The sequence below is a fragment of the Archocentrus centrarchus genome, chromosome 2 (genome assembly GCF_007364275.1).
Source record: "Archocentrus centrarchus isolate MPI-CPG fArcCen1 chromosome 2, fArcCen1, whole genome shotgun sequence".
Lineage (NCBI taxonomy): Eukaryota > Metazoa > Chordata > Actinopteri > Cichliformes > Cichlidae > Archocentrus > Archocentrus centrarchus.
In genome coordinates this window covers 5,096,095-5,122,167 of record NC_044347.1, presented here as the reverse complement: position 1 = coordinate 5,122,167, position 26,073 = coordinate 5,096,095, and the positions used below count along the sequence as shown (strand labels likewise).

The 26,073-nt window shown below is 39.0% G+C and overlaps 2 protein-coding genes across 2 annotated transcripts in view; one reads left to right on the top strand and one right to left on the bottom strand.

Annotated features, from left to right (window-relative positions):
• Positions 1 to 24,719, bottom strand: part of LOC115796457 (NXPE family member 3-like) — a 40,188-nt gene extending 15,469 nt beyond the window's left edge. Inside the window, exons 1-3 of the mRNA XM_030752882.1 lie at positions 24,554 to 24,719; positions 17,267 to 17,435; positions 2,057 to 2,509 (exon numbers count right to left, since the gene is read on the bottom strand). Coding sequence (XP_030608742.1) covers positions 2,057 to 2,509; positions 17,267 to 17,389 — 576 coding nt within the window. The 5' untranslated portion in view covers positions 17,390 to 17,435; positions 24,554 to 24,719. The remainder of the gene's footprint in view (positions 1 to 2,056; positions 2,510 to 17,266; positions 17,436 to 24,553) is intronic.
• LOC115796143 (NACHT, LRR and PYD domains-containing protein 3-like) overlaps positions 1 to 26,073 on the top strand; it is an 80,808-nt gene that overhangs the window by 39,385 nt on the left and 15,350 nt on the right. The window lies entirely within an intron of this gene.

The following is a 26,073-nucleotide window of genomic DNA, read 5'->3' as shown; positions in this document are numbered from 1 at the left end:
GTCATTTTGATGTTTTTTGTTGTCATTATGATTTAAAAATAGAAAACACAGTTGTTTATCAATAAATGGTTTCACCCAACCACTAAGCATGAGTGGAAAAGATGTTTTTGTGTTATCATTCATATTCTCTGAAAAAAGGCCAAGAAAGCAAAAATTCTGCTGGGGTATGTAAACTTTTGAGCACAACTGTATATAGCACCAAATCACAACAAACAGTCGCCTCAAGGTGCTTTGTATTGTGGGTAAAGACCCTACAATAATACATACAACAAATACATTTTAAGGCCAGTAAGTGGTGGTAGCATGGATTAGAAAGAGTACTTTGGTGAATGTTTATGCAGTATTATTTATAGTATTTATGCATTTATAGTCTGTGACATGTGTCTAAAATTAACTTATAACAGCAGTTTCCTCCAAAATAAAGAGGTCTATTATAACTAGGGATGGCACGACACCACTTTTTTAGGTCCGATACCAATACCGATATTTTATCTGCTGATACCGATACAAATCCTATCTTTGTAAAAAAAACAAAAATAAACAATTGATTTCAAATGCCTGGATACATTTTACATACTTCAACAGTCTCACACACAACAAAATCAAAATCTTTTAGTTGTCCCACGTATAAGACTAAGAACCAGCGGGGGCAGAGCTTTTCAGGCAGTGGCACCAAAGCTCTGGAACTGTTTACCACTCCAGCTCCGTTTAGCTGACTCTGTGGAGTCTTAAAAAATGAGTTGAAAAGTTTTCTGTTTAAGCAGGCTTTCTGTTGACTTTATTTTTATTCTTTTTCTTTTAATATGTTGCGTCATCAGTGTTTATGTTGAAAAACTGGGGGCTGCGTGAGCGTAATCTTGTAATGCTTTATATTCACAAGCATTCTCCTAAATACGTTTCTACTGCAGGTCTATATTTAGTCACTAATCAGGGATTAAAGTATCAAAAATATTTTGACGGGGAAGGGGTCCTTCCGGTACTGCTAGCAGTATGTCCGGGAGCTGAAGTAGAGAAAAAAAAATAACAGCTGAAATTCTCAGCACAGCAAGCACAACACACGAACACGCAGAGAGCGGTGGAGGTGTGGAAAAACACGATGATCCACTCAGTGTTAAAGGGAATCCGTCGCAGCGAAGGAGAACCGAGAGGGTTATTTCTTGATCCCCACTCCATTCTGTTAGATGGGGGTAATGCAGCTTTAAGCTGGTTTGGTCACCCGCAAACCCACAAGAAGAAGACGATGGAGAACTGTAATACAGCTAATGTGGGTCGGATCGGATCGGATTGCATTTTTTATTTCTTTCTGATATCCGATCCAGTAATTTAGGCCAGGATCAGACCGATACCGATACTGAATATCGGATCGGCGCATGCCTAATTATAACAGTATAAGGTGTGATCAGAAAGATCTGGGAATTGTGCCAGTAAAAATGACAAACCTTACCTAATTTAAATTAGGCTGATCTCACTGTGAATGCTATGTCCTCATGCACTTTCTGCCTGCTTTCAGTGAGATAATTACTTGAACCTGTACTGATGTACATGCTCCTTTAATTCTCTAGCAAGAGAATTAAATTATCTTTACTGGAGAATTGATTGTGTGGCCTCTGGTTTTTTATAAGTTTCTGAATATATCCAACACTGAACAATATCTATCACCCCTATAATGTGCAATATCCAATATTCATTCACCAAGTGCAACACTCACCCATCTTCATTATTCTATGTATATATATATATATATATATATATATATATATATATATATATATATATATATATATATATATATATATATATATATATATATATATATAATGTATTTTATTTTTTACAAAGTATATATTTTTATAGCTTCTATTTTATTTTCTGTATAAAGTTTTATTTTATATTTTAGAAAGTGTGACTTTCTACTGCATGGCACTGAACAGGAGTGGCCCTCCAATCTCTTTGTACACTCTGTATAATGACAATAAAGGCATTTTATTCTATTCTATTCTATTCTAAAGTTTCATTTTTACATAAAAGGGAAAGTTGATAACATAAGTTGTATTACCTCAACATTTGCACTTCCTTCCCAGAGTAAAGAGAATACAGCAGAGTAGGCGCCATTGAGATAATCCTTCACTTGCCCTGCCACTCCTGCACCAAGAGTCGGGTTGTGCAGCCGGGCAAATAAGACGTCTCCCCCCGACTTCTTTGGATGGCCCTGGAAATCGTGTATGTTAATCATAACCTTCAGTTTATCTCCTACGTGCCACTGTCCCCCTCCTCTACTTGGTAGAATGGTGAAAGTGCTGTGGGCTGGATCACTGGTACTAATCAGGTTAAGAGGTGATGATAAAGGTGGAGTTTGAGGCCAAGCAATAGACTCTAGTAGGTTGTGTTCTTCAAGGGCCTCCTTAGGCGGCAGTGGCTTTAACTTGCAGAAGTCGTACTGTATGTTGGCAGATGGAGTGACGGAGCTAGCTCTTGGGATACTGATGGCGTCCACCGCTTTATTCTGAAACTGGAAAAGGGAAAACAGTGCTGAAGCAAATTCTAACAAATTAAGTACGTCATCTTTCGTTATTAACATAGTATAATGGTATTCTCTGCTTTCATTCTCTTACTTTTGCAAATGCCAATGTATAATGACACACTGGAACAAATGCATTTGCATAGAAAGACGGGGTGGTAAATGAGCCCACCCATCAAAATCTGGATCTTGCGCTGACATATGACATAGAAAAACATTTTGTCTAAGCATTTCTTAATAACAATTCAATTTACTTTAATGCATTGCTCAAATGTGGGGAATACATTTTATTACAGTAGAAGTCTTTCTGAAAGTGCTGTACTGAAGATTAAGGATTTAATTCCTCCATTATTATGAAGCTTAGACATAAGTTCAATAAGGAAAATCTATATTCACTTCTCTGTCTGCTTTCCTGGGTATTTGGCTGCTAGTTTATTCTTCACTGACATTATTGCTCTAGTCAAATCATCTTTCTGCCCACATTCTTCAAGCCAATCAGGCTCCAATTTGCATACTTAACAAATCTCACTGCTTACCATCACCAGCCTAAATGATTACTGCCCTGTGGCCCTCACACCGGTAATCATGAAGTGCTCTGACAGACTGGTTCTCCAGCACATCAAAGACCCCCCCAACACACACACACACACACACATACACACACTTTCGACACCCATCAGTTTGCATATCGTGCAAACAGATCCACAGAGGATGCCATTACTGTAGCTCTCCACTCTGTGTTGAGCCACAGAGCTACGCTCACATTCATCCAGCTTGGATTCAGGAGACAGACACCCTCTCTATTTTTAAGATTAGGCTTAAAACTTTCCTTTATGATCAAGCCTATAGTTAGGGCTGGATCAGGTGACCCTGAACCAGCCCTTAGTTATGCTGCTATAGGCCTAGGCTGCTGGGGGGTTCCCATGATGCACCGAGTATTTGTTTTCATTCACCTCTTTTTACTTTGTTTATACCCCACTCTGCATTTAATGATGAGTTATTAATCGCTGGATCTCTTCCACAGCATGTCTTCTGTCCTGTCTCTCTCCCCCCCCTCAGCAGATGACCCCCCTCCCTGAGCCTGGTTCTGCTGGAGGTTTCTTCCTGTTAAAGGGAGTTTTTCCTTCCCACTGTTGCCAAGCGCTTGCTCACAGGGGGTCGTTTTGACTGTTGTGTTTTCTCTTTAATTATTGTATAGTTTTTACTTTACAATATAAAGTGCCTTGAAAGGACTGTTGTGACTTGGTCCTATATAAATAAAATTTAATTGAACTGGTGAGTTAGTGGCCAGATTTATAAAATTTTATGTGTTGTTAGTTCTTGGGCAGCACGGTGGCGTGGTGGTTAGCACAGCAAGAAGGTCGTGGGTTTTGATTCACCATCTGACAAGGACCTTTCTGTTGGAGTTTGCATGTTCTCCCCATGTTTGTGTGGGTTTTCGCTGGGTACTTTGGTTTCCTCCCACAGTCCAAAGACATGCAGTTAGTGGGATTAGGTTAAATGCTGATTCTAAATTGCCCATAGGTGTGAACGTAAGTGCTAATGATTGTTTGTCTATGTTATCCCTGTGACAGATTGCTGATCTATCCTTGGTGTACCCTGCCTTTCTGCCTGTGGCAGCTGGGATAGGCGTAGGTAGCCCTGAATTGGAAGAAAATGGATGGATATTAGTTGTTAGTCAGTCTCTAATGCAGGGGTGTCAAACTTAATCATATGAAGGGCCAAAACTGAAGACACAGTCTGAGTCTCAGGCCAAACAGAACTAAAAATCATTTTAATCAGCAATATGATTTGAATGGTCAGAATACAGCAACTTTTTCCTCAACACAATTAATAAAATATAAAATTATATTTTTATTCAAAAATCACATCAGGAAAAATAAGAATATTTCAAGCTGATGAAAGTTTGCTAAATTTTCAGGTAACAATTGTGATGTGAATTTTTGCGCTTCATATGCGGAAAACGCTGCATAAACTGCGCAGTGTGTCCAGTTTATCAGCAAAAAGTGCAGCTGCAAACACAGCGATGGAAACCTGCTCTGATTTCCATCCCTGAAGCTGCAGGGACAAAGATGCCGCCATTTGCGAACTTTTACTGTAATAAAGCCTATATTAGATGTGAAGCAATTCACAATTTCTTCGCTTTCAGAAACTGTTGGAATTTTTCCGATAGGACAAACGGCCACGGAATTACGGTAATTCAAAATTCCTTTGATCAGCCGGGTCAGCGGTGATAGTGTTAAACAGCTGTTCACGCCAGGTAAGGGCACGAACCGGATGCCTCAGCGACGATCGCCGGCACTGTTTGTTTTACGGTGCTGACGCGTTGTGTCTTCAGGACTTTGCTGCGCAGCGTTTCCTGCTGTGTCAGCTCACCTGTGCAGGTCACTGCGGTCAAATGAGCCGTCAATTCTGAGCCGCGGTCAAGCCAGCCGCAGATCAGCTGTCGCGTAAATTTTCTTGCGCTTCTACCCTAAGCTTTATGGTAATGCTCGTCCTTCGTTGCCGATTTCTGTACAGCGGAACAAAAATAACCAGTAGATGCTTTTGATTTATATATGTGTTCTCGTTCTGTAAAACACTATGACATATAATAATAACATTTATTGAATTATGGATTTTAAGACAAAGTTGTGGTGTGTGTGTGTGTGTGTGTGTGTTGTTTTGGGGAAATTAAGAGAAGTACAGCTCCAGAAGTCCTATTTTTTTCCTCAATAAAGATGTGTTCCTTTAGTCGTGTGAAATTTGATTCGCTGTCATTAGAAATTTTTCAAGTCTTTATCACAGCCAGGTAGAGTGGATAAGGCAGAAGTTGAATCTACAGAAAATTTCCATGTCACCTATCAATGATAAGCTTTAATGGCCTTATAAAAAATATAACCACACTGGACTGAGTTCATTAAATAGACTCAGAATTGTCAATTTATAATTACAATGGTACAGTCCTATAACTTGACCCTGGGTTTATTTATTATGATTTTGTGCATGAATATTAGCCACATCCATCTATCCAGCCTGGAGCCTATCCCAGATGTCTGCAAAATCAGCTGTGCAGGCCATGATGAAGACCTGAATAAATTTGTAAGGAGAGCGAATCATGAGTGAAGAATTTGATTACCATCAAATTTCTAACGAAGTTGAAGCACAAAAATTCACATCACAAATTTATTAGTTATTAGATAGATTTGCAAGTTTGCAGGACTAATTTAGTGCAATACTCATATGTCCATATGCAGAGTTGGTGTAATTATTCCTCTATAAATACCCGCTAACAATATAGGATCTTAATCCTGACACACTTGTGTGACAGTCTGTAAAAAGAGAAAATATCCAGCGTGCAAATCTTTCATTGAGTCCTGCTCATGGATTTCTGTATTCCTGATTTCATGGATAACTTCACAAATACTCGGCTCTGCAGAGCTCTGAGTCTGTAAGAAGCTGATTTTGATTAACCTGCAGCCTCTTTTTTAAATTCATAACTGATTTAATGTTTTTAACCCAAATAAATAGAAATTTATTTGTCAAGTACACATACATGCAGTTTCTACATTTAACCCATCACACATGCAGTATGTAGCACTAGGGATGGGAATCGAGAACTAATGATAATGTATTTTGTTTGTGCTCTTCTAAATTCAGAAAGCTTCAACATCCAGATTATCATGAATACACTGTAAAACCTAACAGTATACCTTAATAAAAGAAGTAGTGTTAGGATTTATTTTTATCAACCATACTGACATTTAAATTTATTATTCTTACTTCTGTTTATTTACAACTAAACTGCTTTCTACACTGTAATAAATGCATATTGTGGTCTAAAAGTAGTAGGAAGATTTGAGGCCTGTTTGAGTTGCTCTTATTTGTGTTCAGGCACCAGCAGCTCTGCTACCCCTCCCTAATAGTCTGCTGTCACCCAGCAGGCCCTCTCAGACCATCCTCAGAGCATACTCATCTTCTGCTCTAGCCCCGTGATGAACCTGTTGCTCATTAAATTCATGCTAAGGGGTCTCAGCTCATAAAACTGCCCGATTTTGAGTTCGTGTACAGGACAACAGTCATCCTGTTTGCCCATTTTTTGATTTATACTGGATATAGGGATAATTCTGTCCAGTGAATCTAGCCGAAGGCTAACTTGCTTGTGTAGCACAGCCAAAAACTTTGGAAATGCAAATCAAGAAAGTATAAATCTGTCCATGCAACAGGTCCGGGGGCAAAATGGGCCTCATTTTCGTCCTCATATCTGGTCCTTCTCCTTCATATCTGGTCAAGCATATGTGTGAGGGGTTGTAAATCCTTCTCCAAGAGTGCCTTAGGATGGCCTCAAGGAGGAGGTGGCTGACAATTACTGTGATGAATTTTTCTTACTGTCTTGTTGATGTATTGAAAGTGCTCCGGGATGTTTGTGCCCTTTCAGATAATGACAGTAGAATTAATGGCAGTTTCTAATGAAAGTTTGCAAAGTGCAGACTCAGCACAAATCGTAGACAAAGAAAGGGAAAGAGTATAAATACCACAGTTAGAAGAGGAGGGAGGAGAAGAGAAGATGTAGCGACTGTCTTTGTCCGTGCTGTCCGTTTTTCCAGCAACTACTAAGGCACAACCTCCCAGGAGGGCTTCTTGCTTTTACTTTTTGCTTTTTGTCCTTTGTTTTTTGTGTTTGTATATTTCTAAGTACTAGTAACTTTTTGCAACAGAGCTTGCTCATCGCCATGGATCATTTGGACAGTTATACTTAATCCCTGCACGGGCTCTCCTCGGTCGGAGGGAGTGATGAGGAAGCCGGGGCATGATCAACAGGTTCTTTCTTCCTTTCTGTTTCTCTGTGTGTGTAACTCAGTCTTCATATGCTACTGTCTGTCTTTTTAACTATTTGTGTGCTACTAAGATGTCTAATAAACAGCCTGCATTGAACCTGCTCAACCCTGTGATTTGTTGGTAGCTATGGTTTTAATTGGGTTTTAATTTGCAGTCAAAAAGGAACGTGGAGACCCCTAAAATGTATCCTACAGTAGGTTCATTTAATTTAATCTGCCAAAAAAGTTGGTGCCACTCATTTCCTTAATAACTTAAATATAATTACAAATTAATTGTTGAAGTTCTAATTCAGTTGTTTTGAAGGCACTTAAATTTGTTGAGTATTTTGTTGAGTATAACATAATTCCAGTTAGCTCCACTAACTCATGTTCTTGGAGTTTACCTTATCATTACCTTATCATTACCTTATCATTACAAAAATGTAAACACCACTTCATCTTTCATCTTTCAATTGTTGTTAGGTCAATTGGTCACTCTAAATTGCCCATAGGTGTGAATGTGAGTGTAAATGGTTGTCTGTTGTCTGTGTTAGCCCTGCGACAGGCTGGAAACCTGTACGGGGTGTACCGTGCCTTTTGCTCCATGTCAGCTGGGATAGGCTCCAGCCCCCCCTCCCCCTGGTGACAGGATAAGTGGAAGAGGATGGATGGATGGATGGATGGACGGGTGGATGGACACTTGTAGATCTAAAGAAAACATTTAAACGTGGACACCCGGGTGGCTCAGTGGCAGAGCAGGCAACCACCTGTCACCATTTATTGCATGGCTTCCACCATCTCTCTCCTCCTGAGTTCCTGTCTCTCTTTACTGCCGACTGTCAAATAAAGCCACAAAAGGCCAAAAAAAAAAAAAATGCCAATCATGTCATGTTTCCTTTTAATCAAATCAGAGCATTTGTGGCTTTCGGTTCTCTAATAAGTCAGTGAAAGGTTTGGTGTTTGAACCGATCTGGACTGTTGGCGGCTGCGGCTCCTGTGTGCTCGTGGCAGATAGAAAGAGCGGGACAGGGTTTGTTCCACCTCTCTGCGCTACCCTGCACCGGAGCTTCTGACAACAGCTGCACTGTTGCGTGTTTACGTCAAGTTGTCTGCAACATAAGGTAACGCTGTTCTGTTTATCCCTGCTTTGCATGTGGCTGTTATTATTATTATGATGATGATGATGATGATACTTTATTGATCCCACAATGGGGAAATTACAGTTTAAAAAAAACTGTTATTATTTTTTATTTTACACTCAATCATTCTTCAGCAGTATTACTAATTTAGCAAGTTAGCATTAGCATTAGCTTACAAGTGGCCCAATTCTGCCAACTCTTCGCTCCTGCCTGCCCACTGTTGTTCACTTAAAGAGAGAACAGCCATGACGGTGGTAACTTGTAGACATTAGGTTAATGTTAACTATGAGGTAGGCTGAGCTGGATCTCTGTTCATTTAGTCAGTAAAAATAAACTAAAAAACACGTTTATTACCGGACTTTGACAAATTTGACTTTTTTATCATTTGTCAGTTGTTCTGATAGGTACTTTTGATAGGTAATTTTCCAGTGGTCATATTAGCTGTTTTGTAATGTCATACCTGTGTGTGTGTGTGTGTGTGTGTGTGTGTCAGTATGTGTAGGAAAGAAAAAGGAAAAAAGGAAAAGAGAATGGTGCCAAGGTTTTAGCATTGCTGTGTGTGTGTGTGTGTGTGTGTGTGTGTGTGTGTGTGTGTGTGTGTGTGTGTGTGTGTGTGTGTGTGTGTGTGTGTGTGTGTGTGTGCATTTCTATCTCAAGGATGTGTGTGTGTGAATCTAAGTGAGAGTCAGAGACAGAAGTCGTGCGTGTGGATGAGAGTTATAGCTCTAAGTTTTTCTCTTCTTTTTCTTTTCTTTCATTTGGACTGAGATGGTTGTATAAGGGTGTGCTGGTCAAAAATTCTCGGAAGGAAGGTTTCGCTTCCGATACATATGAGAGATAAGCCAACCACAGATGGATAAAAAGACAAAAAAAAAAATTTGAAAAATCACAAAAAAAAGGAGTCAGGAGTTTATTGCTTTAAAAATAAATAATGAAGAAACAAAGCCAGTAAAATAGATGCCTTGAAAATCTCAGGTTGAGGTCTCAAGTATTTTTAGCAAATTATTAGAGGTCATTTTTCCAGAAGATTGTTGTTAAATTTCAAGAAAAATTTTATGTGAGCAGCTCAGTTTTAGTAAAACCTCAAAAGAAAGGTTAGAAAAAACAGTGCATGTAAAAACTTTGTGAAACAGCCGAATCTGAGACCCAAAACAAAGAGCCAAACTTTGAGCTGCTGCTCTGTTACACAGCAAAACATCGAGAACTAAAAACTTATTTGTTTGCCCATGCAGGATAGAATACAAGTTCCCGATTTATTCTTTTGTGCATTTACATTTATTTATTTGGTAGTTTTCTTTAAAGCTAAGATTATAAGAGAAAAGCAGAGAACATTTGAAATTTGAATGTCTAAACAATTTGATATTGAATCAAGCATTGAAGGAAAAAATCTCAGAAGCTAATAATACAAACATCAGTATGCCCTTTAGATAAATAACCTAAATTAAGGTAAATTATTGAGACAAACAGAGTTCGTCTCAAAAGGAGGATATGAACTAGGAGAAAAGTAAAGATTTAACTAATGAAAATCTCTGTTTTATTCTAACAGGAGCCTGAACAACAACACCGGCGCTGCAGGAGACTGGATCAGCTACCAGTAAAGAAACTGGTGCAGATCGAGGTGTTCAAGCTCCATAAACTCATATAAAAAGGCTCCTGGTGCTCAAGAAGGAGGAGGCCAACCATCTCACAGACAGGTGACCTGAGAGTTCTTGACCGATGATCTTTGTGCACAAGTCTGAGCCCAGAAAGAGGGTCATCAACAGGAGATCTCTTTGACGTGAGGAGCGGCCTTATGCACGCTCAGTCAGAGGGTCAGTGAAGAACCAGAGCACATTAGAGGGTCAAAGGTCAAAGAACTCCCAGGCAGAAAGAAATTGATTTCAATGTTTTAATTTCAGTTATGATATATTCAGTAGTCTGACCCCTACAGGGGCCAGAATTTTGTGGTTTCAAGAGTATAATTTGTTTAATGCTTCCTCCAACACTAACTGTTGTTCTGCAGTGAGCTGCATGTAAGGTCAACAATGGTATTGTGAGTATGACCTCTGACCCTAAAAGTATCTACATTTTGACTAAAGACTGTCCATAACATTTTTATTTTATTTTTATATCTGTTTGTTTTGTGGTGAAAATCCCACTGCAGGGGTTTTAGATTTAAAAGCATAGAATTACACAAATATAATTTTGAGTCCAGTATAATGCGTTGAAATGATTTTGATTGTCAGTCTCTCTAAGATATTTTATTTCCTCAGATTTTCATGTCAAAGGAGTCAGAATTGAACAGTAATTTTACAGGTACAGACAAAGTTATCCAAGAGCTGTTTAAAACTGTGTTTTGAATTTTCTGATGAGTTGCAAAAGTTAACTTTACAATTGAATGAAAATGAGAAGCTGACACTGAGCTTATAAAAAAAAAAAAAAACACAAACACTTGCAATGAAGAAGCAGCTTACACACACTCACTCACACTCACTCACAGACAGAAGCTCAAATTAGCTTTGTGCTTGATCTGACATTTAACTCTATGTGCATTAAATCAGGTTCACGTTTGGTGGATTGAATCCACTTACTTAGTAAATTAGCAAATTAGTGGTATATGAAAATTGCAAGCTCAGTTTCCTCAGGCTGATTAACAAAATAAAAGATTTATAACTAAAAGCCATTGAATAAATACATCCTTAGAATATTTATGGGCATTTTGATGTCCTGTCTTAGTTTGTGCAAATTTAATTATTGACCCACAAAGACCTGCAGTTCATGGTATTTTGTTTAATTGACAGGAAAAAATTGGAACTTTCTTCACTGGACTTTTTCCACAGGTACCTGAGATCATACCTGAGACATTATGAGCCTTTCACAGGAAACTAACCAGGATGACGGCTGTTAACAAGGTTTCCTGATTTACTCATTTCCGGACTCATTGAACGCATCACCATCCCATAATAGTTGTTTTCTCACAGCCCATCCCATAATAGTTTCCTCCTCACGTCGGAACAGGACTTCGCTTCGGAGCTCACCGTTCGCTCTCCTTTAGTTGGACCAGTACCTTCAAATAGTTGCTAAAATAGTTACTCTTTCACCTCAGTGGAGGACTATCTTGCCGGGACACTCATGGGTTTTGTATCCTCAATGTTTATGCGTCCATGAGACTAAACCATAAACTTCACTATAAACATAAACATCATTATAAGCATAACCCTCATCCCAAGGGAATAAAGAGTGGCATGAGTGTAACTGACGTCTTCTCTCATCTGTTCTGGCCGGACAACCTGGGGAGATTGAGGATCTAAATCAGTTGCCTTATACAATCCTTTAGAGGTCACAAGTGTGGATTATTTCCCATCACCTCTTTTACAACAGCCACATGTGAACAGCTGATGTCTAAAGAGGTGCAGAAATGCATCTCCAGAGACGAGTGCTGACTACTGTGGTTTGAACATCATGGCTTTGGTCAATATGAGCAGCTGTGCTGAAGGCTGAAAGAAGGCTGCATATATAACTATTACCTGTGCACTGATCAGTGATCATTTCTTTATGTTTGCAGTAAGATTTTCATCGATTGGAACTGGATTTGATCCTGAAGGGATGCAATCCACATTTTTAATGAATTTGAGGAAAATTATTAGATAGTGACTGTTTCATGTTACTGTTTGTCATGTGGGCCAATTTATATGCAGGATTTACTTTGGAATGATTACATTTAAATGCTAATCCACTTCACTAAACAACACTGACTTATGAAAGACTAATGCTTGTTTTCTTTTTGTTTTCCAGGCCATAAGAAAGTATAGAAAGTAGGTACATCCATTATAAATATGACATTAAATTCTGTCTAATTTTTTGCTAAATTCACAATCACAATAGTATGAGATTAGTTTTCACAAGAATCTTCTTCTGGCTCTTAACATCAGTGCAGTCCTGGCTGAACCCCCGAGGTCAGGCTGGGGAAGTTGACCTCAGAAACTCATGATTTCACTATTAATTGGGCATTTAATTGCCCTGTTTGTGAATTTAAGCAGCCATTTGTTGAGAGAGGCATGTTCATTCATCTAAGGGGTCATTTAAGAAAGAAAGAAATGGTGTTCTGTCCATTCAGTGCATGCAGGTTTAAAACAAATGTTTATTCCACATGTAATTCACACGAATGCAGAGAACATAAATATTCAATAGACTATGATGCAGCAGTTGTAGTGCAAAATGTCTCTCATGATAGTGACACTGAACATGATCCAATAGAACTTTCTGATGAAAGTTGAACAGCCCCAGTAGCAGATAGTACCACTGACGGTTTAGCAGAGCAGTTCCAGTACAATCTGGCTGCCTTCTTCTAAAAAATGCAGACTGTTCTCCATGTCTCACAGACGGCAACACAGAAAACCATAGAGCACACTGATCAGTTGTTTTCACTGTCTGAGCCTAGTCAAAGAATCTGTAACCAAGATACTGGAAAAACACAACTGTCCATTTATGGACACACTTATAAATGAGATTATCCATGCAGTTTCAGAAACCATTGTTTGACATAAGTCTGCTACATCTGAAGGACCACGGTCAACAGCTAAAAGGAGAAAAAAAAATACTGTGAGGAGAAGTTTCCCTTTGCTAAGCCTGTATGGTATACTGTTGAGTATCACAGCATACCTTCGTGTATGTGCCCATTCTCACATCTTTGCAGCTGTTGTTGAAAAAAACAGATGTACTTAAGAAAGTCTAAGAAACTACTTCACAGTTACCTGGACAGTATTTGTCATATTGTGATGGCTGCTTCTACCGGGAAAATGGACTGCTTTCAGATGAGGGTCAGAAATGATCAATAATTATCAATAATCCACAGATGACGCCATATCCTTCCTCCTCCACAAGACCCTTTCACACATAGACACCGGTAAGGGGAACTATGTGAGAGTGCTGTTTGTAGATTACAGCTCAGCATTCAACACCATAGTTCCCTCCAGGCTGGTCTCTAAGCTGCTGGACCTGGGCCTGGGCCCATCCCTGTGCAGGTGGGTTCACAGCTTCCTGACCAGCAGACCACAGGTGGTACGAGTGGGTCACCTCACCTCATCCTCCCTCACCCTCAACACTGGATCCCCCCAAGGCTGTGTGCTCAGCCCTCTGCTGTACTCACTGTACACCCATGACTGCGAGGCCACGTCAGAGTCCAACGTCATCATCAAGTTTGCTGACGACACTGCTGTTGTGGGACTAATCTCTCACAATGAGGAGACAGCCTACAGGAGAGAGGTCTCCCGCCTGGAGAACTGGTGCCAGGAGAACCACCTCCTGCTCAACGTCAGCAAAACGAAGGAACTGATCGTGGACTTCAGCAGGAAGCAGCAGAGGGACTACCATCCACTTGTCATCAGTGGTGCTGAGGTGGAAAGTGTGGACATTTTCAAATACCTGGGAGTGACCATCTCACAGGACCTGTCCTGGACTCATCACATTAACATCACTGTGAAGAAGGCCAGACAGCGTCTCTACCTCCTCAGGCGGCTGAGAGACTTAAGCTCCCACTCAAGGTGCTCAGGAACTTTTACACCTGCACCATCGAGAGCATCATGCGTGGGAGCATCACCACCTGGATGGGAAACTGCACCAAGCAGGACTTCATGGCCCTAAAAAGGGTGTTTCGTTCAGCTGAACGGACCATCAGAACCACCCTCCCCAACCTGCAGGACATTTACACCAAGCAGTGCAGGCTGAGGGCCATGAAGATCCTAAAACAGCCCAGCCACCCCGGACACTCTCTCTTCTCCCTGCTCCCATCAGGCCGGCGTTACCGCTGCCTGAGGGCTAAGACTGAAAGGTTGAAGAAGAGTTTTTACCCACAAGCCATCCGTCTGCTCAACTCTGAGCCCTAACTGGACCATTATTGCACAATGTAAATATTATAATTTATAAAAGTGTGTATAGTGTATAGTATATAGAGTATAGTGTATAGTGTGAATTACTTTTTTTTATTTTTATTCTTCTTATTTATATGTGTGTGTATATATGGTTGCAGGTACAAAATACATTTCACTGTGCATTGTACTGTGTATAACTGTGCATGTGACAAATAAACACTATCTTATCTTATCTTATCTTATCTTATCTAATTCTCTATATTGATGATTCTGAAATTGTGAACCCTCTAGGGACATAAAAAACACACAAAGTCTGTGCGGTTTTCTGGACACTGGCTAATTAGCCAGTAAAGTGCTGCTCAGCCCTACATGCTACTCAACTGGCTCTTTTGTGCAATTCAAATGATGTACAACCATTTGGATATGCAAATCTACCCACAGCTTAGCTGGTTTGACTGAGTGCTTCAGGGCTACATACTTTTGTAGATTTTATCTCCACCCAGACAGAAGTCCAACCGTCAGATGCTGTTTTGAGATGCGGGCAAAAGATTTGCACAATAACCTCGTTCAGGAAATACAGAACAATGACGGTGAAGAGAATTATGGCGTAAAACACAGTTGTGCTCTCTCTGACCATCTCTCACATTTCCATCCTATCACAGGATTTCCACCTGATATCCTACATGACCCGTTGGAACGTGTGGTTTCTGTGCAGTTGGCACATTGTTTGAAAGGTTTGATTGCAAAGAAGTATTTCATTTTGGAGGAGCTAAATAATTCAATATTGTCTTATATATATAAAAGTAACAATAAACTAAAGTGTTTTATGTTACAGGTCTACCTAACACAGTGTAAATGGACGCAACTGATGTCCTGAAACTAAGAGTGATCCTTGATGATGTCAATTCTAAGAGGCTTGTTTTTCTGAGACTATAAGTGCCCTCATATTCAAGGTGAAAAATAAGTTGAAACTGACCTATGACTTCCCCTTCAGTTTCAAGACTCAGAGGTTGACAGTGCCCTCTGCAATTTAGTTAACATGGAAGACCTACCATTGAAGGCAACCATTAAGATAGTTAGAGATACATTTGTTGATTTAGACCTGGGTTCAACAAGCACAGGTGTTACTTTCGGATAACACAGATTCACCTGAGCATTGTAGCCGATGGCCAGAGATCTTTGACATTCTAACATTCTCCTGTGAGGTGGAGTATGCTCTAAGAGAGGGAAACTCTGCATTCATGAGAGAGAGTATAAAAATTCAGTTGACTAAGGACCAAAAACCCAACATACTAGATGTAATGGCTGCTGAAATATATAAACATAAAGCATATCCTGGTATCATGTAGATTAGCAAGGCTGCAGAGGTTCTTGTGAGCAAACACCCTTGTCTGAAAGAAAATGGTTCCAAAATAGGGTATGAGGGTTGGAAAAACAGCCTGTGTTTTAAAATTGGCAACTACAGTACCAAACTGAGCAAGACTGGCATTAAGGATGTGGCAGTGAATGCAGGGAAGTACACCAAGACCAATCCAGAAGGTGCCGCATCCAAGGCCAACATCAAAACACCCAGAAGAGGGGAAGTCAACTTTCTTCACAATTATCCCCATGGAGACACTGGAGACACACTGGAGCTCCAAACCAGAAGGAGCTACATGTGGTGGAGAACATCAGGATGCAGCTGGATTTGAGCTTTGACTCCTCAAAGAGTTCAATTTGTTTTTGTCTAACATTCACTGTGTTCTGATGTTATACACCACGTGTACTGCACTGACAATGAAGTTTGTTGTAGAAATTGAGTTTTGGAGTTCATGTTTTTCATTATGTTACAGACAAACTTGTGGTGGCTAACCAACCGGACATCATAGTGGTGGACAAACAAAGGAAGAATGTCGTGGTGATAGACATTGCAATACCTAGCGATGGGAACATCAAGAAGAAGGAACACGAGAAGCTTGAAAAATACCAAGGGCTCAGAGAGGAGCTGGAAAGGACGTGGAAGGTGAAGGTAACAGTGGTCCCCGTGGTAATCGGAACACTCGGGGCAGTGACCCCCAAACTGGGAGAGTGGCTCCAGCAGTTTCCTGGAACAACATCTGAGATCTCTGTCCAGAAGAGCGCAATTCCGGGAACAGCTAAGATACTGCGCAGGACCCTCAAGCTCCCAGGTAGAGGACCCGAGCTTGGAGGAGGGCAAAATAGACCGCCCGTAGGGGCGAGCTGGAATTTTTGTTTTATATTAAATACTTGGACTTCTGGACCTTGGCTTCATGAAATTTTGTCTGACTGGACCTCTTTAAATTTTATTTGAATACTCCTGGTCTATAATAACAGAAAGTAAAGGCTTTACCCCACAGTTTGAAGCACACTGAGGAAACTGTTGTTTAGGTGCTATGTGAATAAAACTGAATTGAACTGAACAACAAGAAGGCCTGTAACTCAATGCCATACACCCATGGATCCTGAAATGCCTAGAACTGTACAAAATCAACAGGGCCCTAAGAGCCTTAATCCGGTGTGTTTGTGTGTATAACTTCCTTCCATCCATCCATCTACTTATCCTTTTCAGTGTAGGCAATTTAGAATCACCAATTAACCCAACCCCATTAAGTGGACACACACAAACATGGAGAGAACATGCAAACTCCATACAGAAAGGCCCTGGCCAAGGTGGAATTGAACCCAGAATGTTTTGCTGTGAAGCAAGAGTGCTAACCACCATGGCACTTTGTTGTTTGCTTTTTGTTTTTCTTTCCTTTTCCCCTATTTGGCAAATACCAGCTTTGTGAATTAATATAACCATGCATTTCCACAAAATTCCCCAGCCCCTACAGAGACACATTCACCGTGCATACCAAAGTAATATTTATTCAGTGTCCTTTTCCCATGTCTTGTCCTATTGTTCCTTATGTTTCAAAATGTAGTAATTTAAAACAGACAAATAAATAAAAAATGAGTCCTCACCTTCAGCATGCCCTCGCTATATACCAGGAAGATGATGACAAATGCAGCCAAAAGGAAGAGCCATATGCAGCCATACGTCACTCTTTTATCAACTTGAACCTTCTTCATGATTGGAGTCCCCATTTCTGGCTACAATGTAGCAGTTTACCCAGGTCATCTGGTACTGGGCCTGAGGGGGGAAGGGGGGTGTCAGACTTAGTCAAAAGTAAGAAATTTAAAACCCCATTAAACTAATATTTAAAAGCAGGTTCCACCAGCACATGTTTGATGTAAAATAATATTTTTTATTTCCCTGCAGATATGACAGTTATAAAACCCATGCCATTCTAGGCTAAAGCATTTTTATAATTAATATTTATTTATTTACAAAAATAAAGAAAGACATTAAACCCATCCATTTTTTTTTGGCTTATCCAAGTCAAGACTTTACAATATGAACAGTTTTCATGCGTCACTTCATGGAAAAATCCCTAAACATGTTGTTTGAAAGATAACCTGTAATGACATTAAATATTAATGTGGAACTGTTTTAAGATGGTAATAATAATAACATAACACCAGAAATTCATGAAAGTTCTGTTTTAATCTGGTCCAATTTGTAATTTTTATTGTTAAACTGGAGAAAAATGTTCTGTTTTCTTTTTTGATGAATATGTGGGGGGGGGGGGGGGTCCAATCTAAACAATCTAACAGCAAAACAGTATTAAAGAATTTAGAATAAGAATCCAAACATATTAATTTGCATAATCATGTAACATAAAATCATATTAAAATGATAACATAATTGGATATACTCAAAAAATAACTTGTTGGATTGACGTCAAAAAATCATGGAAAAGATTTCCACATGATTACTATGCTTTATTTCAGCATTATGTAATTCTGATACTCCAATTTAAAGCACCTGTGTTGGTTCAACTGAATTTATTAAGGTTGATTTAACCTATTTACTATAGTTGGGCCCAATTTAATTTAATAGAGCCAGCCCAACTAATTTGCAATGTTTTGGACCAACTAAATTAATTTACTTGTTTCAGCTGAATTACAGCGGTATAACTACACTACTTAATTAGGTTGATCCAATTCATGGAAATTAAGTTAGTGCTTTATGCTGAAAGAAAGGCAATTTAATCTTGTGGAAATCCTTTCCATGATTGAATTACGGTAAATGGACTAGTTCTTATGTAACACTTTTCTACTCTGTTTTGAGCACTCAAAGCACTTATACAACATGTTTACATCTACTCCATTCACACAACCACTTTCATGATTACCTAAGCTAAGTGCTTTTTGTTATCTAACATTCACACACCAACGCTTGCGTCAGAGAGCAACTTGGAGTTAAGTATCTTGCCCAAGGATACAGCAGCCTGGAGTAGCCAGGAATTGAACCGCAGACCTTCTGATCAGTGGGTGACCTGCTCTACCTCCTGAGCTACAGCCACCCGTTATGTTACTTCAAAGAATAGGTTTATAGTGTTAAAAAATCAAAAGTGTTTTAACACAGTACTGGTTGAAAGGGTGTAAATAACACAACAAATTAGAATAGATACAATAGAATTGTATTTCCAAAAATGTATTTCCAAAATTGCAATGCATTTTCTTGTACATGGGCAGTGCAGGTGCTTGCTGACTACTAAACAAGGAATAAACTCTCTTGCCTCTCTTAGCACATAGACAAGACCCTGCAACATCACCACAGCAAAAGATACATTGTCCAAGTTACTCATCACTTCCACCCCCAATATCCATGGGGTCATCGCCGGGGTCATCGCCAGGCTCTGCACCTTCTGCTCGAATGACAAAGATTCCAAACACAGTCTCTGCTATGGCCATTTGAGCACCTTCATCAATGTCCTGCAAAAAAATAAAAATAAAGACTTCTAAAATTGATTTGCACTCATATTTACAGCACACAATCTTTACAGTATTCCTGTTAAACAGGTATCACTACCCTAATCCATATTCATAACAAAACACATGTAATCAAATAAACAATTAACATTAAAATTGTTTGGCTTAGTCATGGTGAAATACTTCCAACAACTAAGCTCCACCATGTGAATGTGGTAATTGTGAGTCCAGCATTAGATTTTCCATTTGGAAATGGTATATTGTCTCAATATTTTTTAGCTGAATGGCGATATATATCTCTATATTTTTTCTTCCCAAAAGGTATAAACAAAAACGCACTTCTGAGTCAAACGTCGAAGTAGACCATTCCAAAAGAGTTTACATCCTTCTAGTTTAACAAAGGATGTGTTGCTCAAAGTCATTTCTACAATAGACAAGTTTTCAGTAATGTCACTTTTACACTGGTATCATACCTGGTTATGGGTAACAAGATGGTCTTGTTTTTTCTCTCTTGAACTCCACCTTTCTTGGCATACACCTTCATTAGGTTCGCAGATTGAACAGGAAGCCCGGAGAAGAATGTTAACTGCAAATGGATTGTTGTGATTCTCTTGAACTCTGCACTCACCTACAGAAAACAAAAAGGTAGACAAAACTTAGTTTGGTACTGTACCGTCACCTTTGGTACACATTTGAGATAGCAGTTCTGTTTAAGAAATGTAAATGCATAGTATATGTATTTATCTATACATGAGCTTTCTTCATCAGAAGGCCAACTAAGGCTACGTTCACACTACAGGCCTTAATGCTCAATTCCAATTTTTTTGTGAAATCTGATTTTGTTGATCAGACTGTCATGAAAAGATCAGATACAAGTCGCATAAGGGCAAAAAAAAAAAAAAGGATTTGGCTCACTTCAGGCTGCAGTGTGAACATAGCCTTAGGTTACAGTTGCTGGCCTTCAGTAAATCCACATCAGTTTGAGTAACTTCTCAGAGTCTGGTAATATCTATTGTGACACATCACGTGCAGTGGGGATGTTCTTATACGCATTCATCCACTTACCTCACACACATGGAAGAGAGCTCGCCACCTTGTTGCTATCATGGGGGCCTCTCCAAATACCTTTTGCCTTCTGAGTGCAAAGGTCTTGTCCATCATTTCTGCCAACTTCTGATGATTGCTTCTCCGTTTTACTTCTGAGAGGAGCGTCACTCTCAACTCTTCCAGTGTCTCTGCTGTTTCACTGGCTGCATAGTTGGGGCAGTAATTTACTTCTGCTTTTTTTTGGCTTCTTCACACCATGTGCACATTTAGCTTTATCAGCGCTCCAACATTAGAATCAGTCGCTTCAGATCTGGCAAAACTTACTATTAACCACTGAAATCAAATCTTGATGGCCGATGACCCCCTTCACCAATACTCATGCAGATGAAATACAGACAAGTGATGTTCTGATAGAGATCAGATACATTTTCAACCATTAAAATATTGAATTCAGCCTGAGAAGAGGTGCATCTATACATGTATTCAAACTTTTGTCATACATCTATTGAATGCAACATGATAATAACCACTGGAAATATAGAGCACGTTAGGGGTGGTAGGGAATGCTGTATATAAATCACAGGGGAAAATACCAAATAAGGTTTGATCATGAGTATCTTAAGCTTTTCTATAAAACTTTAAAAAAAATGTCATTATTAAATTTAAATGACATAAAAATTAGTGCTGTCAATCGATTAAATAATTTAATCAGATAAATCACACTGTAGTACTGTTATTAATCACGATTAATCACTATGCTTAACTTTGTAAGCTTGAAATATAAATGCACATTTTCAAAAAATGTTTATAAAAATGTTTTATTGTTTCAAACAATATGGCCAGCGAAATCTCAAGCTTGTACATGTAGATGTGCACAAGCGGACAAGCAACACGACACAAGAATGTTGAAAAACATTCAACTTTTGTTGCTGTCACTGCTGTGTTCCATGTGTTTGGTTTACCCCGCGTGACGGAAAGCTTTCACATTCCGATGACGTCGCACCCCGTGTGTCAAGCCCATAACACGCTGCTGTGAACTAGGTAACTCTCCGCGGGTTCAAATATCAGCCACCATGTTGTGAGCAGAAATTATGTTCTCAAATTATGTTATCATGTTCTTAATGCAACAATATTAAGTGACATCATCTTGCTGGGAATTGTAGGTTTTTTTTGAAGGCCTTTCACAGCTCCACTGGTGCTGAAAACTAATGTTTGAATGTTTGACTATGACTTTCTGAATACAAGTAGGGCTGCAACTATCGATTATTTTAGTAATCGAGTATTTTATCAGTTACTCATCAATTAATCAAGTAATCGGATAAGAAATTATTTTTCGTATTAACAATTCATCTGCACATTTTAACTTCCGTACTGCAGATATTCCTCTGTGTGAAACACATAGCGGTGAAATGGAGAGTGAGCGACGCTGCTCCCGGAGCTACAGAATTAAAATGAAGCATTGTTTGTGCCTAAAGTTAACCTATTTAATCCACACAACATTAACTAATGTGGCACATGCAAGCATGGAACTGGCAAAAAGTTGGCACAAATGATAGAGAAACACCTTGATTAACCCTTTGTAGGGAAAGTTACCATATTTGGTAATCTCCACACACTTGATAAATGACAGTACTTCATTGCAGTCAGGTTAAGAAGCATGTGGTTTTCATACAGCCAATCAGCAAAGATCACACTAAATCACTGAACACCTCACTGTAGTTTTCGACCAATCAGCAGAGACCTGGGACACATCAAAGTTTGTGTTTTCACGGAATCGAAAAAAAGACGCTCAGCTCGCTCTTCATTTATGCTCAAAACATCAAAACTAACTATGCTAAGCTGATAAAACAATTTACTGTTGAATAGTTGTATTAATGGCATATGTGTTGTTTGTGAAGGACTTAGTGAAATGAGTGAAATTACGGCATGAAAAATGTGGGCACCATATTTGATCTTACGCCCGATTCTCATAAACATATAATTGACCATATTTGACCATATTAGGACATATGCCTGATGCCAGCTAACTATCGTCACTTTAGCTAACATGAACACGTTAGCCAGTGGCTTGAGCACAGTTGCATAGAAATGTGACCAAACACTGCAGAAAATGATTAAAAGTCTGCTGATGATTTCATTCACATATTATCATTTGCATTTAGATGGATGAAAAAATAAAAGACTGAATCTTACCTTTTCTGATGCAGCCCAGCCAACTTCCTTCTTCACGTGATAACTGCTGTTCGAAATTTCCCGGGCACATCAAACGCTTGTTCGTCTTCAGTGCAAGATTATTCTGACTATATTGAATCATGTTATCTCAACATGACTGATTTCAAACATCAGGTTGTTAAATTTCATGCTTATCTGACATGATTTTGTCACTTTTGGCTTTGAAACATTAAATTATTTTGTTAAAAGAACATGTTATGCTTTTTTTAATGTACTGACAGCCTAAATTTCATGAGCTGAAAATACATATATGTATTTTCAGCTCATGGACTTTATACCTACTATAACGTCATCACTTCATGGAAAACACAGATAACAGAGAAATACACAACCTTATTCCTGTAGAAAACTTCCTTTTGCATCATCTACCTTGGAATGTCTTGGTAAGATTCCCTTTCCATAATGGTAAAAGTTAACTGGAGTGCAGACATTGTGTGACTTGTGAGGACTGATTTTTTTTTTGAGGACTGCTGAGCCGCGATGATAATGGCGGTAAAGCTGAGCAATGATACCTTGTTAGTCTCACAATAACTAACATCTTTCTCATGATAATTAGCGTATTTCTTGTGATTTTGAATCCACGCCTGAAATTTGGATACAAGAACCGGAATTATTATTATTATTATTATTATTATTATTATTATTATAGATAGATACTTTTTTTTTTTTTAAATGCCTGTCATGTCTGTTTTTGCGAACAGAATCATAATCATGTAGTCCCCACCATAGGTGGGTGCAGGAAACCAGGATGTGGGGAGACATGCCCATCCTCTCCTCTGACCCAGCATGTTTGGAGTTAATATAACAATCACATCCTTCATATGTAAATGTCTCCCAGTCTTTCTTGTATAACTCCTGATGTGATTGATGAGTTTTATAAGCAGAGAATTCTGCACAGTTCCAGATTATTAATGTTGTTAATGCCAGACTGTCAGTGTGAACTTGCTGTATTAGAGAAGTTTGTTACAGCCAAGAGAGTTTAGAGTTCATTAAAATAACAAAGTGCTGAGTCCAGTTATCAATAAGCTAAACATACTTGTGTGAAAGCACAGGTGATGCACTGAGTTTGCTCTGTTTAAATAGGAGCCTGTAGCACATTAAAGCTGCAGTATACATGTGCTGTTCACCAGGATTTCAAAGAGTCATCTGGAGATGTGAAAAAGCTGTAACTGCAGATGGTTTTGAGTCATGAGAAATGAATGAAAGCAGAATGTCACTCTATTTTGACTTTATCCACTTTGATGGTTTGTACTGCACATTTAAAGCACTGAATCATCGTAAATGAGTTGAAAAGAAATTAACATCCACAGTGTTGTGCGCTTCTTACCCTCCCTCTACATTTATTTTACAGCAAAAATTGGTGCGTTTTCGTAAATGTTCAGGGGGTCAAATTTGCGATCATTTGCGGAAAAGAAAAATAATAATAATAATTAAAGCTGCAAGCAGCGATAATAGGCCCTCGCCGGCCGCCGCCCAAGTGCTGGTGCCGATTTGGACCGTGCTTTTCCGGCCGTGCCAGTTTTAGCCGCCATGGCAACGTGTTAGAAAAAAGAGCATGGGTGTGATTACATTCTGTTTCTTAATGGCGTCGCCATGTCAGCTGAGACCTGCAACACTGACACAGGAAGTCAGTCAGCAAGTAGCCTACTCATTAAATTAGTATTGTTTCAACTGTACAAGTGTGTTATAATAGTTTGCGCTTTTTTTTAGGACATTGGCATGTTAAAAAAAACCAAAGTTTCCTAATGAATTTAGTTGAGCTTGGGGGGGGCATAAAGTTTCACCAGACCTGACGTGTGTGCATAATTTGTTAAAAAGAGTAATAAGAAATAATGTAACAAATCCAATAGAGCCTTCACACACTTTGTACTCGGGCCCCAAATACACGTGGACACTGTGAGGTTAAACATTCTGTTCTGTCTTATTGTGAGAGCTACCCCTTTAAGATCCCCTTTAGGCATTATCAAGAAGAGCAAAGCTCACTAAGGTTTACAAGTTGTTTTTGCTCAGTGTGTCTTGCACAGAAGAGATAGAGAAATCATGAAAAGGTCTACTGATGGCCTACAGAAATGAGAGAAGAATAATGATTTCCCAGAGAGAGAGAGAAAAAAATACAGTACACATAATAGGCAGACAAAGTCAGGTTGTACTCACACTAGGTTGACTGGTACAGTACTCCACTATGATAATTCCCTCACTAGCTCGATGTCTTGCGCTCACACTGATCTTAATGACCAGGGGATATGTTTCAGTTTCTCTCAACTATTTATGAGAGTGTGAAACTGCAGCTTCAATATGTGCTTCCAACTCCATAGAACCACTGGATCCATAGGGTGAAAAAAATCACATGCAACAACTGCTTCATTACCTGGCTGGTTCAGGTGATTCACTGACACCACCTCATTTGGTTATGAGCCAAAAATGAAATTCCATTCAAAAACAATGGAAACTCGCACAATCAGACACACAGGTGTGCATGTGTGTGTGTGTCAGGGAGGGGGTGTCAACTGAAAGAGTGAGAGCGAGACCGGCAGCAGGTTCATACTTGTACAGTGAAGGAGTTTAAAAATAATACCAAGAGTTTGTGAGTGCTGATGCTGTTTAAGCCTTCATGTTTCTGCGTGTTCGTTTCTCGAACAGGAATGGACCCAAAACATACAGGAATAAGGAGTCCAAATATTAAATTTAATAAAGCCATTTTCAAACAGTTTCAACAACAATATACCATGAATATTCCAACAACAGTTTTAGCATTTTTACGGCAAACAGTAACCATTGTATTATGAATTAAAGACAACTTTTGCTGCCAGTCTCTTATGGAGGACAAAAACTGACATAATTAAAAAGAAAAGCATATATATATATATATATATATATATATATATATATTCTGTTTTGCCTTTTTGTTATACATGCGTTTTCATCAAGAAATGTATATATTTTCTTTTTTGTCAATAAATGTATATATTTTGTTTTTCCTTTTCCTTATACAAGCCTTTGTTCCTTTTACATTTCCTCGTCTCCTCTTTTTCCTTTACCGTATGCATTTCTGCCTCATTATGCAAATGAGGAGGGCTGCCTTCTTGCTCCAGCTCCTCTATTATTGGTCAATACAGGAAGGAGCAGAATCATGTGCAGATCGATTGTGCATGCCTGCGCCTTTGACTTCAGTTTAGCAGCAGCAAATTTTCAGCAATATCCGTAACTGAAACACCCGCAAGCAAAAGCGATTCCAAGGCATCAGCGGGCAGCAAATAGTTCTTGCGTGGTACACAGATTTGTACAAGGGGCCACCTCAAATATATATATATATATATATATATATATATATATATATATATATATAGTTGTTTTGACAATATTTATTTATTTACTGTTAATCTATTAGCATAACTTGTTCTTCAAATAGTGATTTAGATGATTGGTAAAGGAATGTGACTGATGCCTGGGTCTTCTATGAGTTAAAAATTATCTTGATTGACCATCTATTGCCAATCACTCTAATCATCATTGTTTTCCAAGATTATTGTCCATCAGCAGAAACATTAGGGCAGGTCTACAAAGCTGGCAAAGATGGTAAATTTGATGAACAGGGGGACAATGCTAGATATGACCTCAGAGCTGATGGACACAAGACACAGGTGGAAACAATTAGGGAGCTGCTGAGCTGGTGG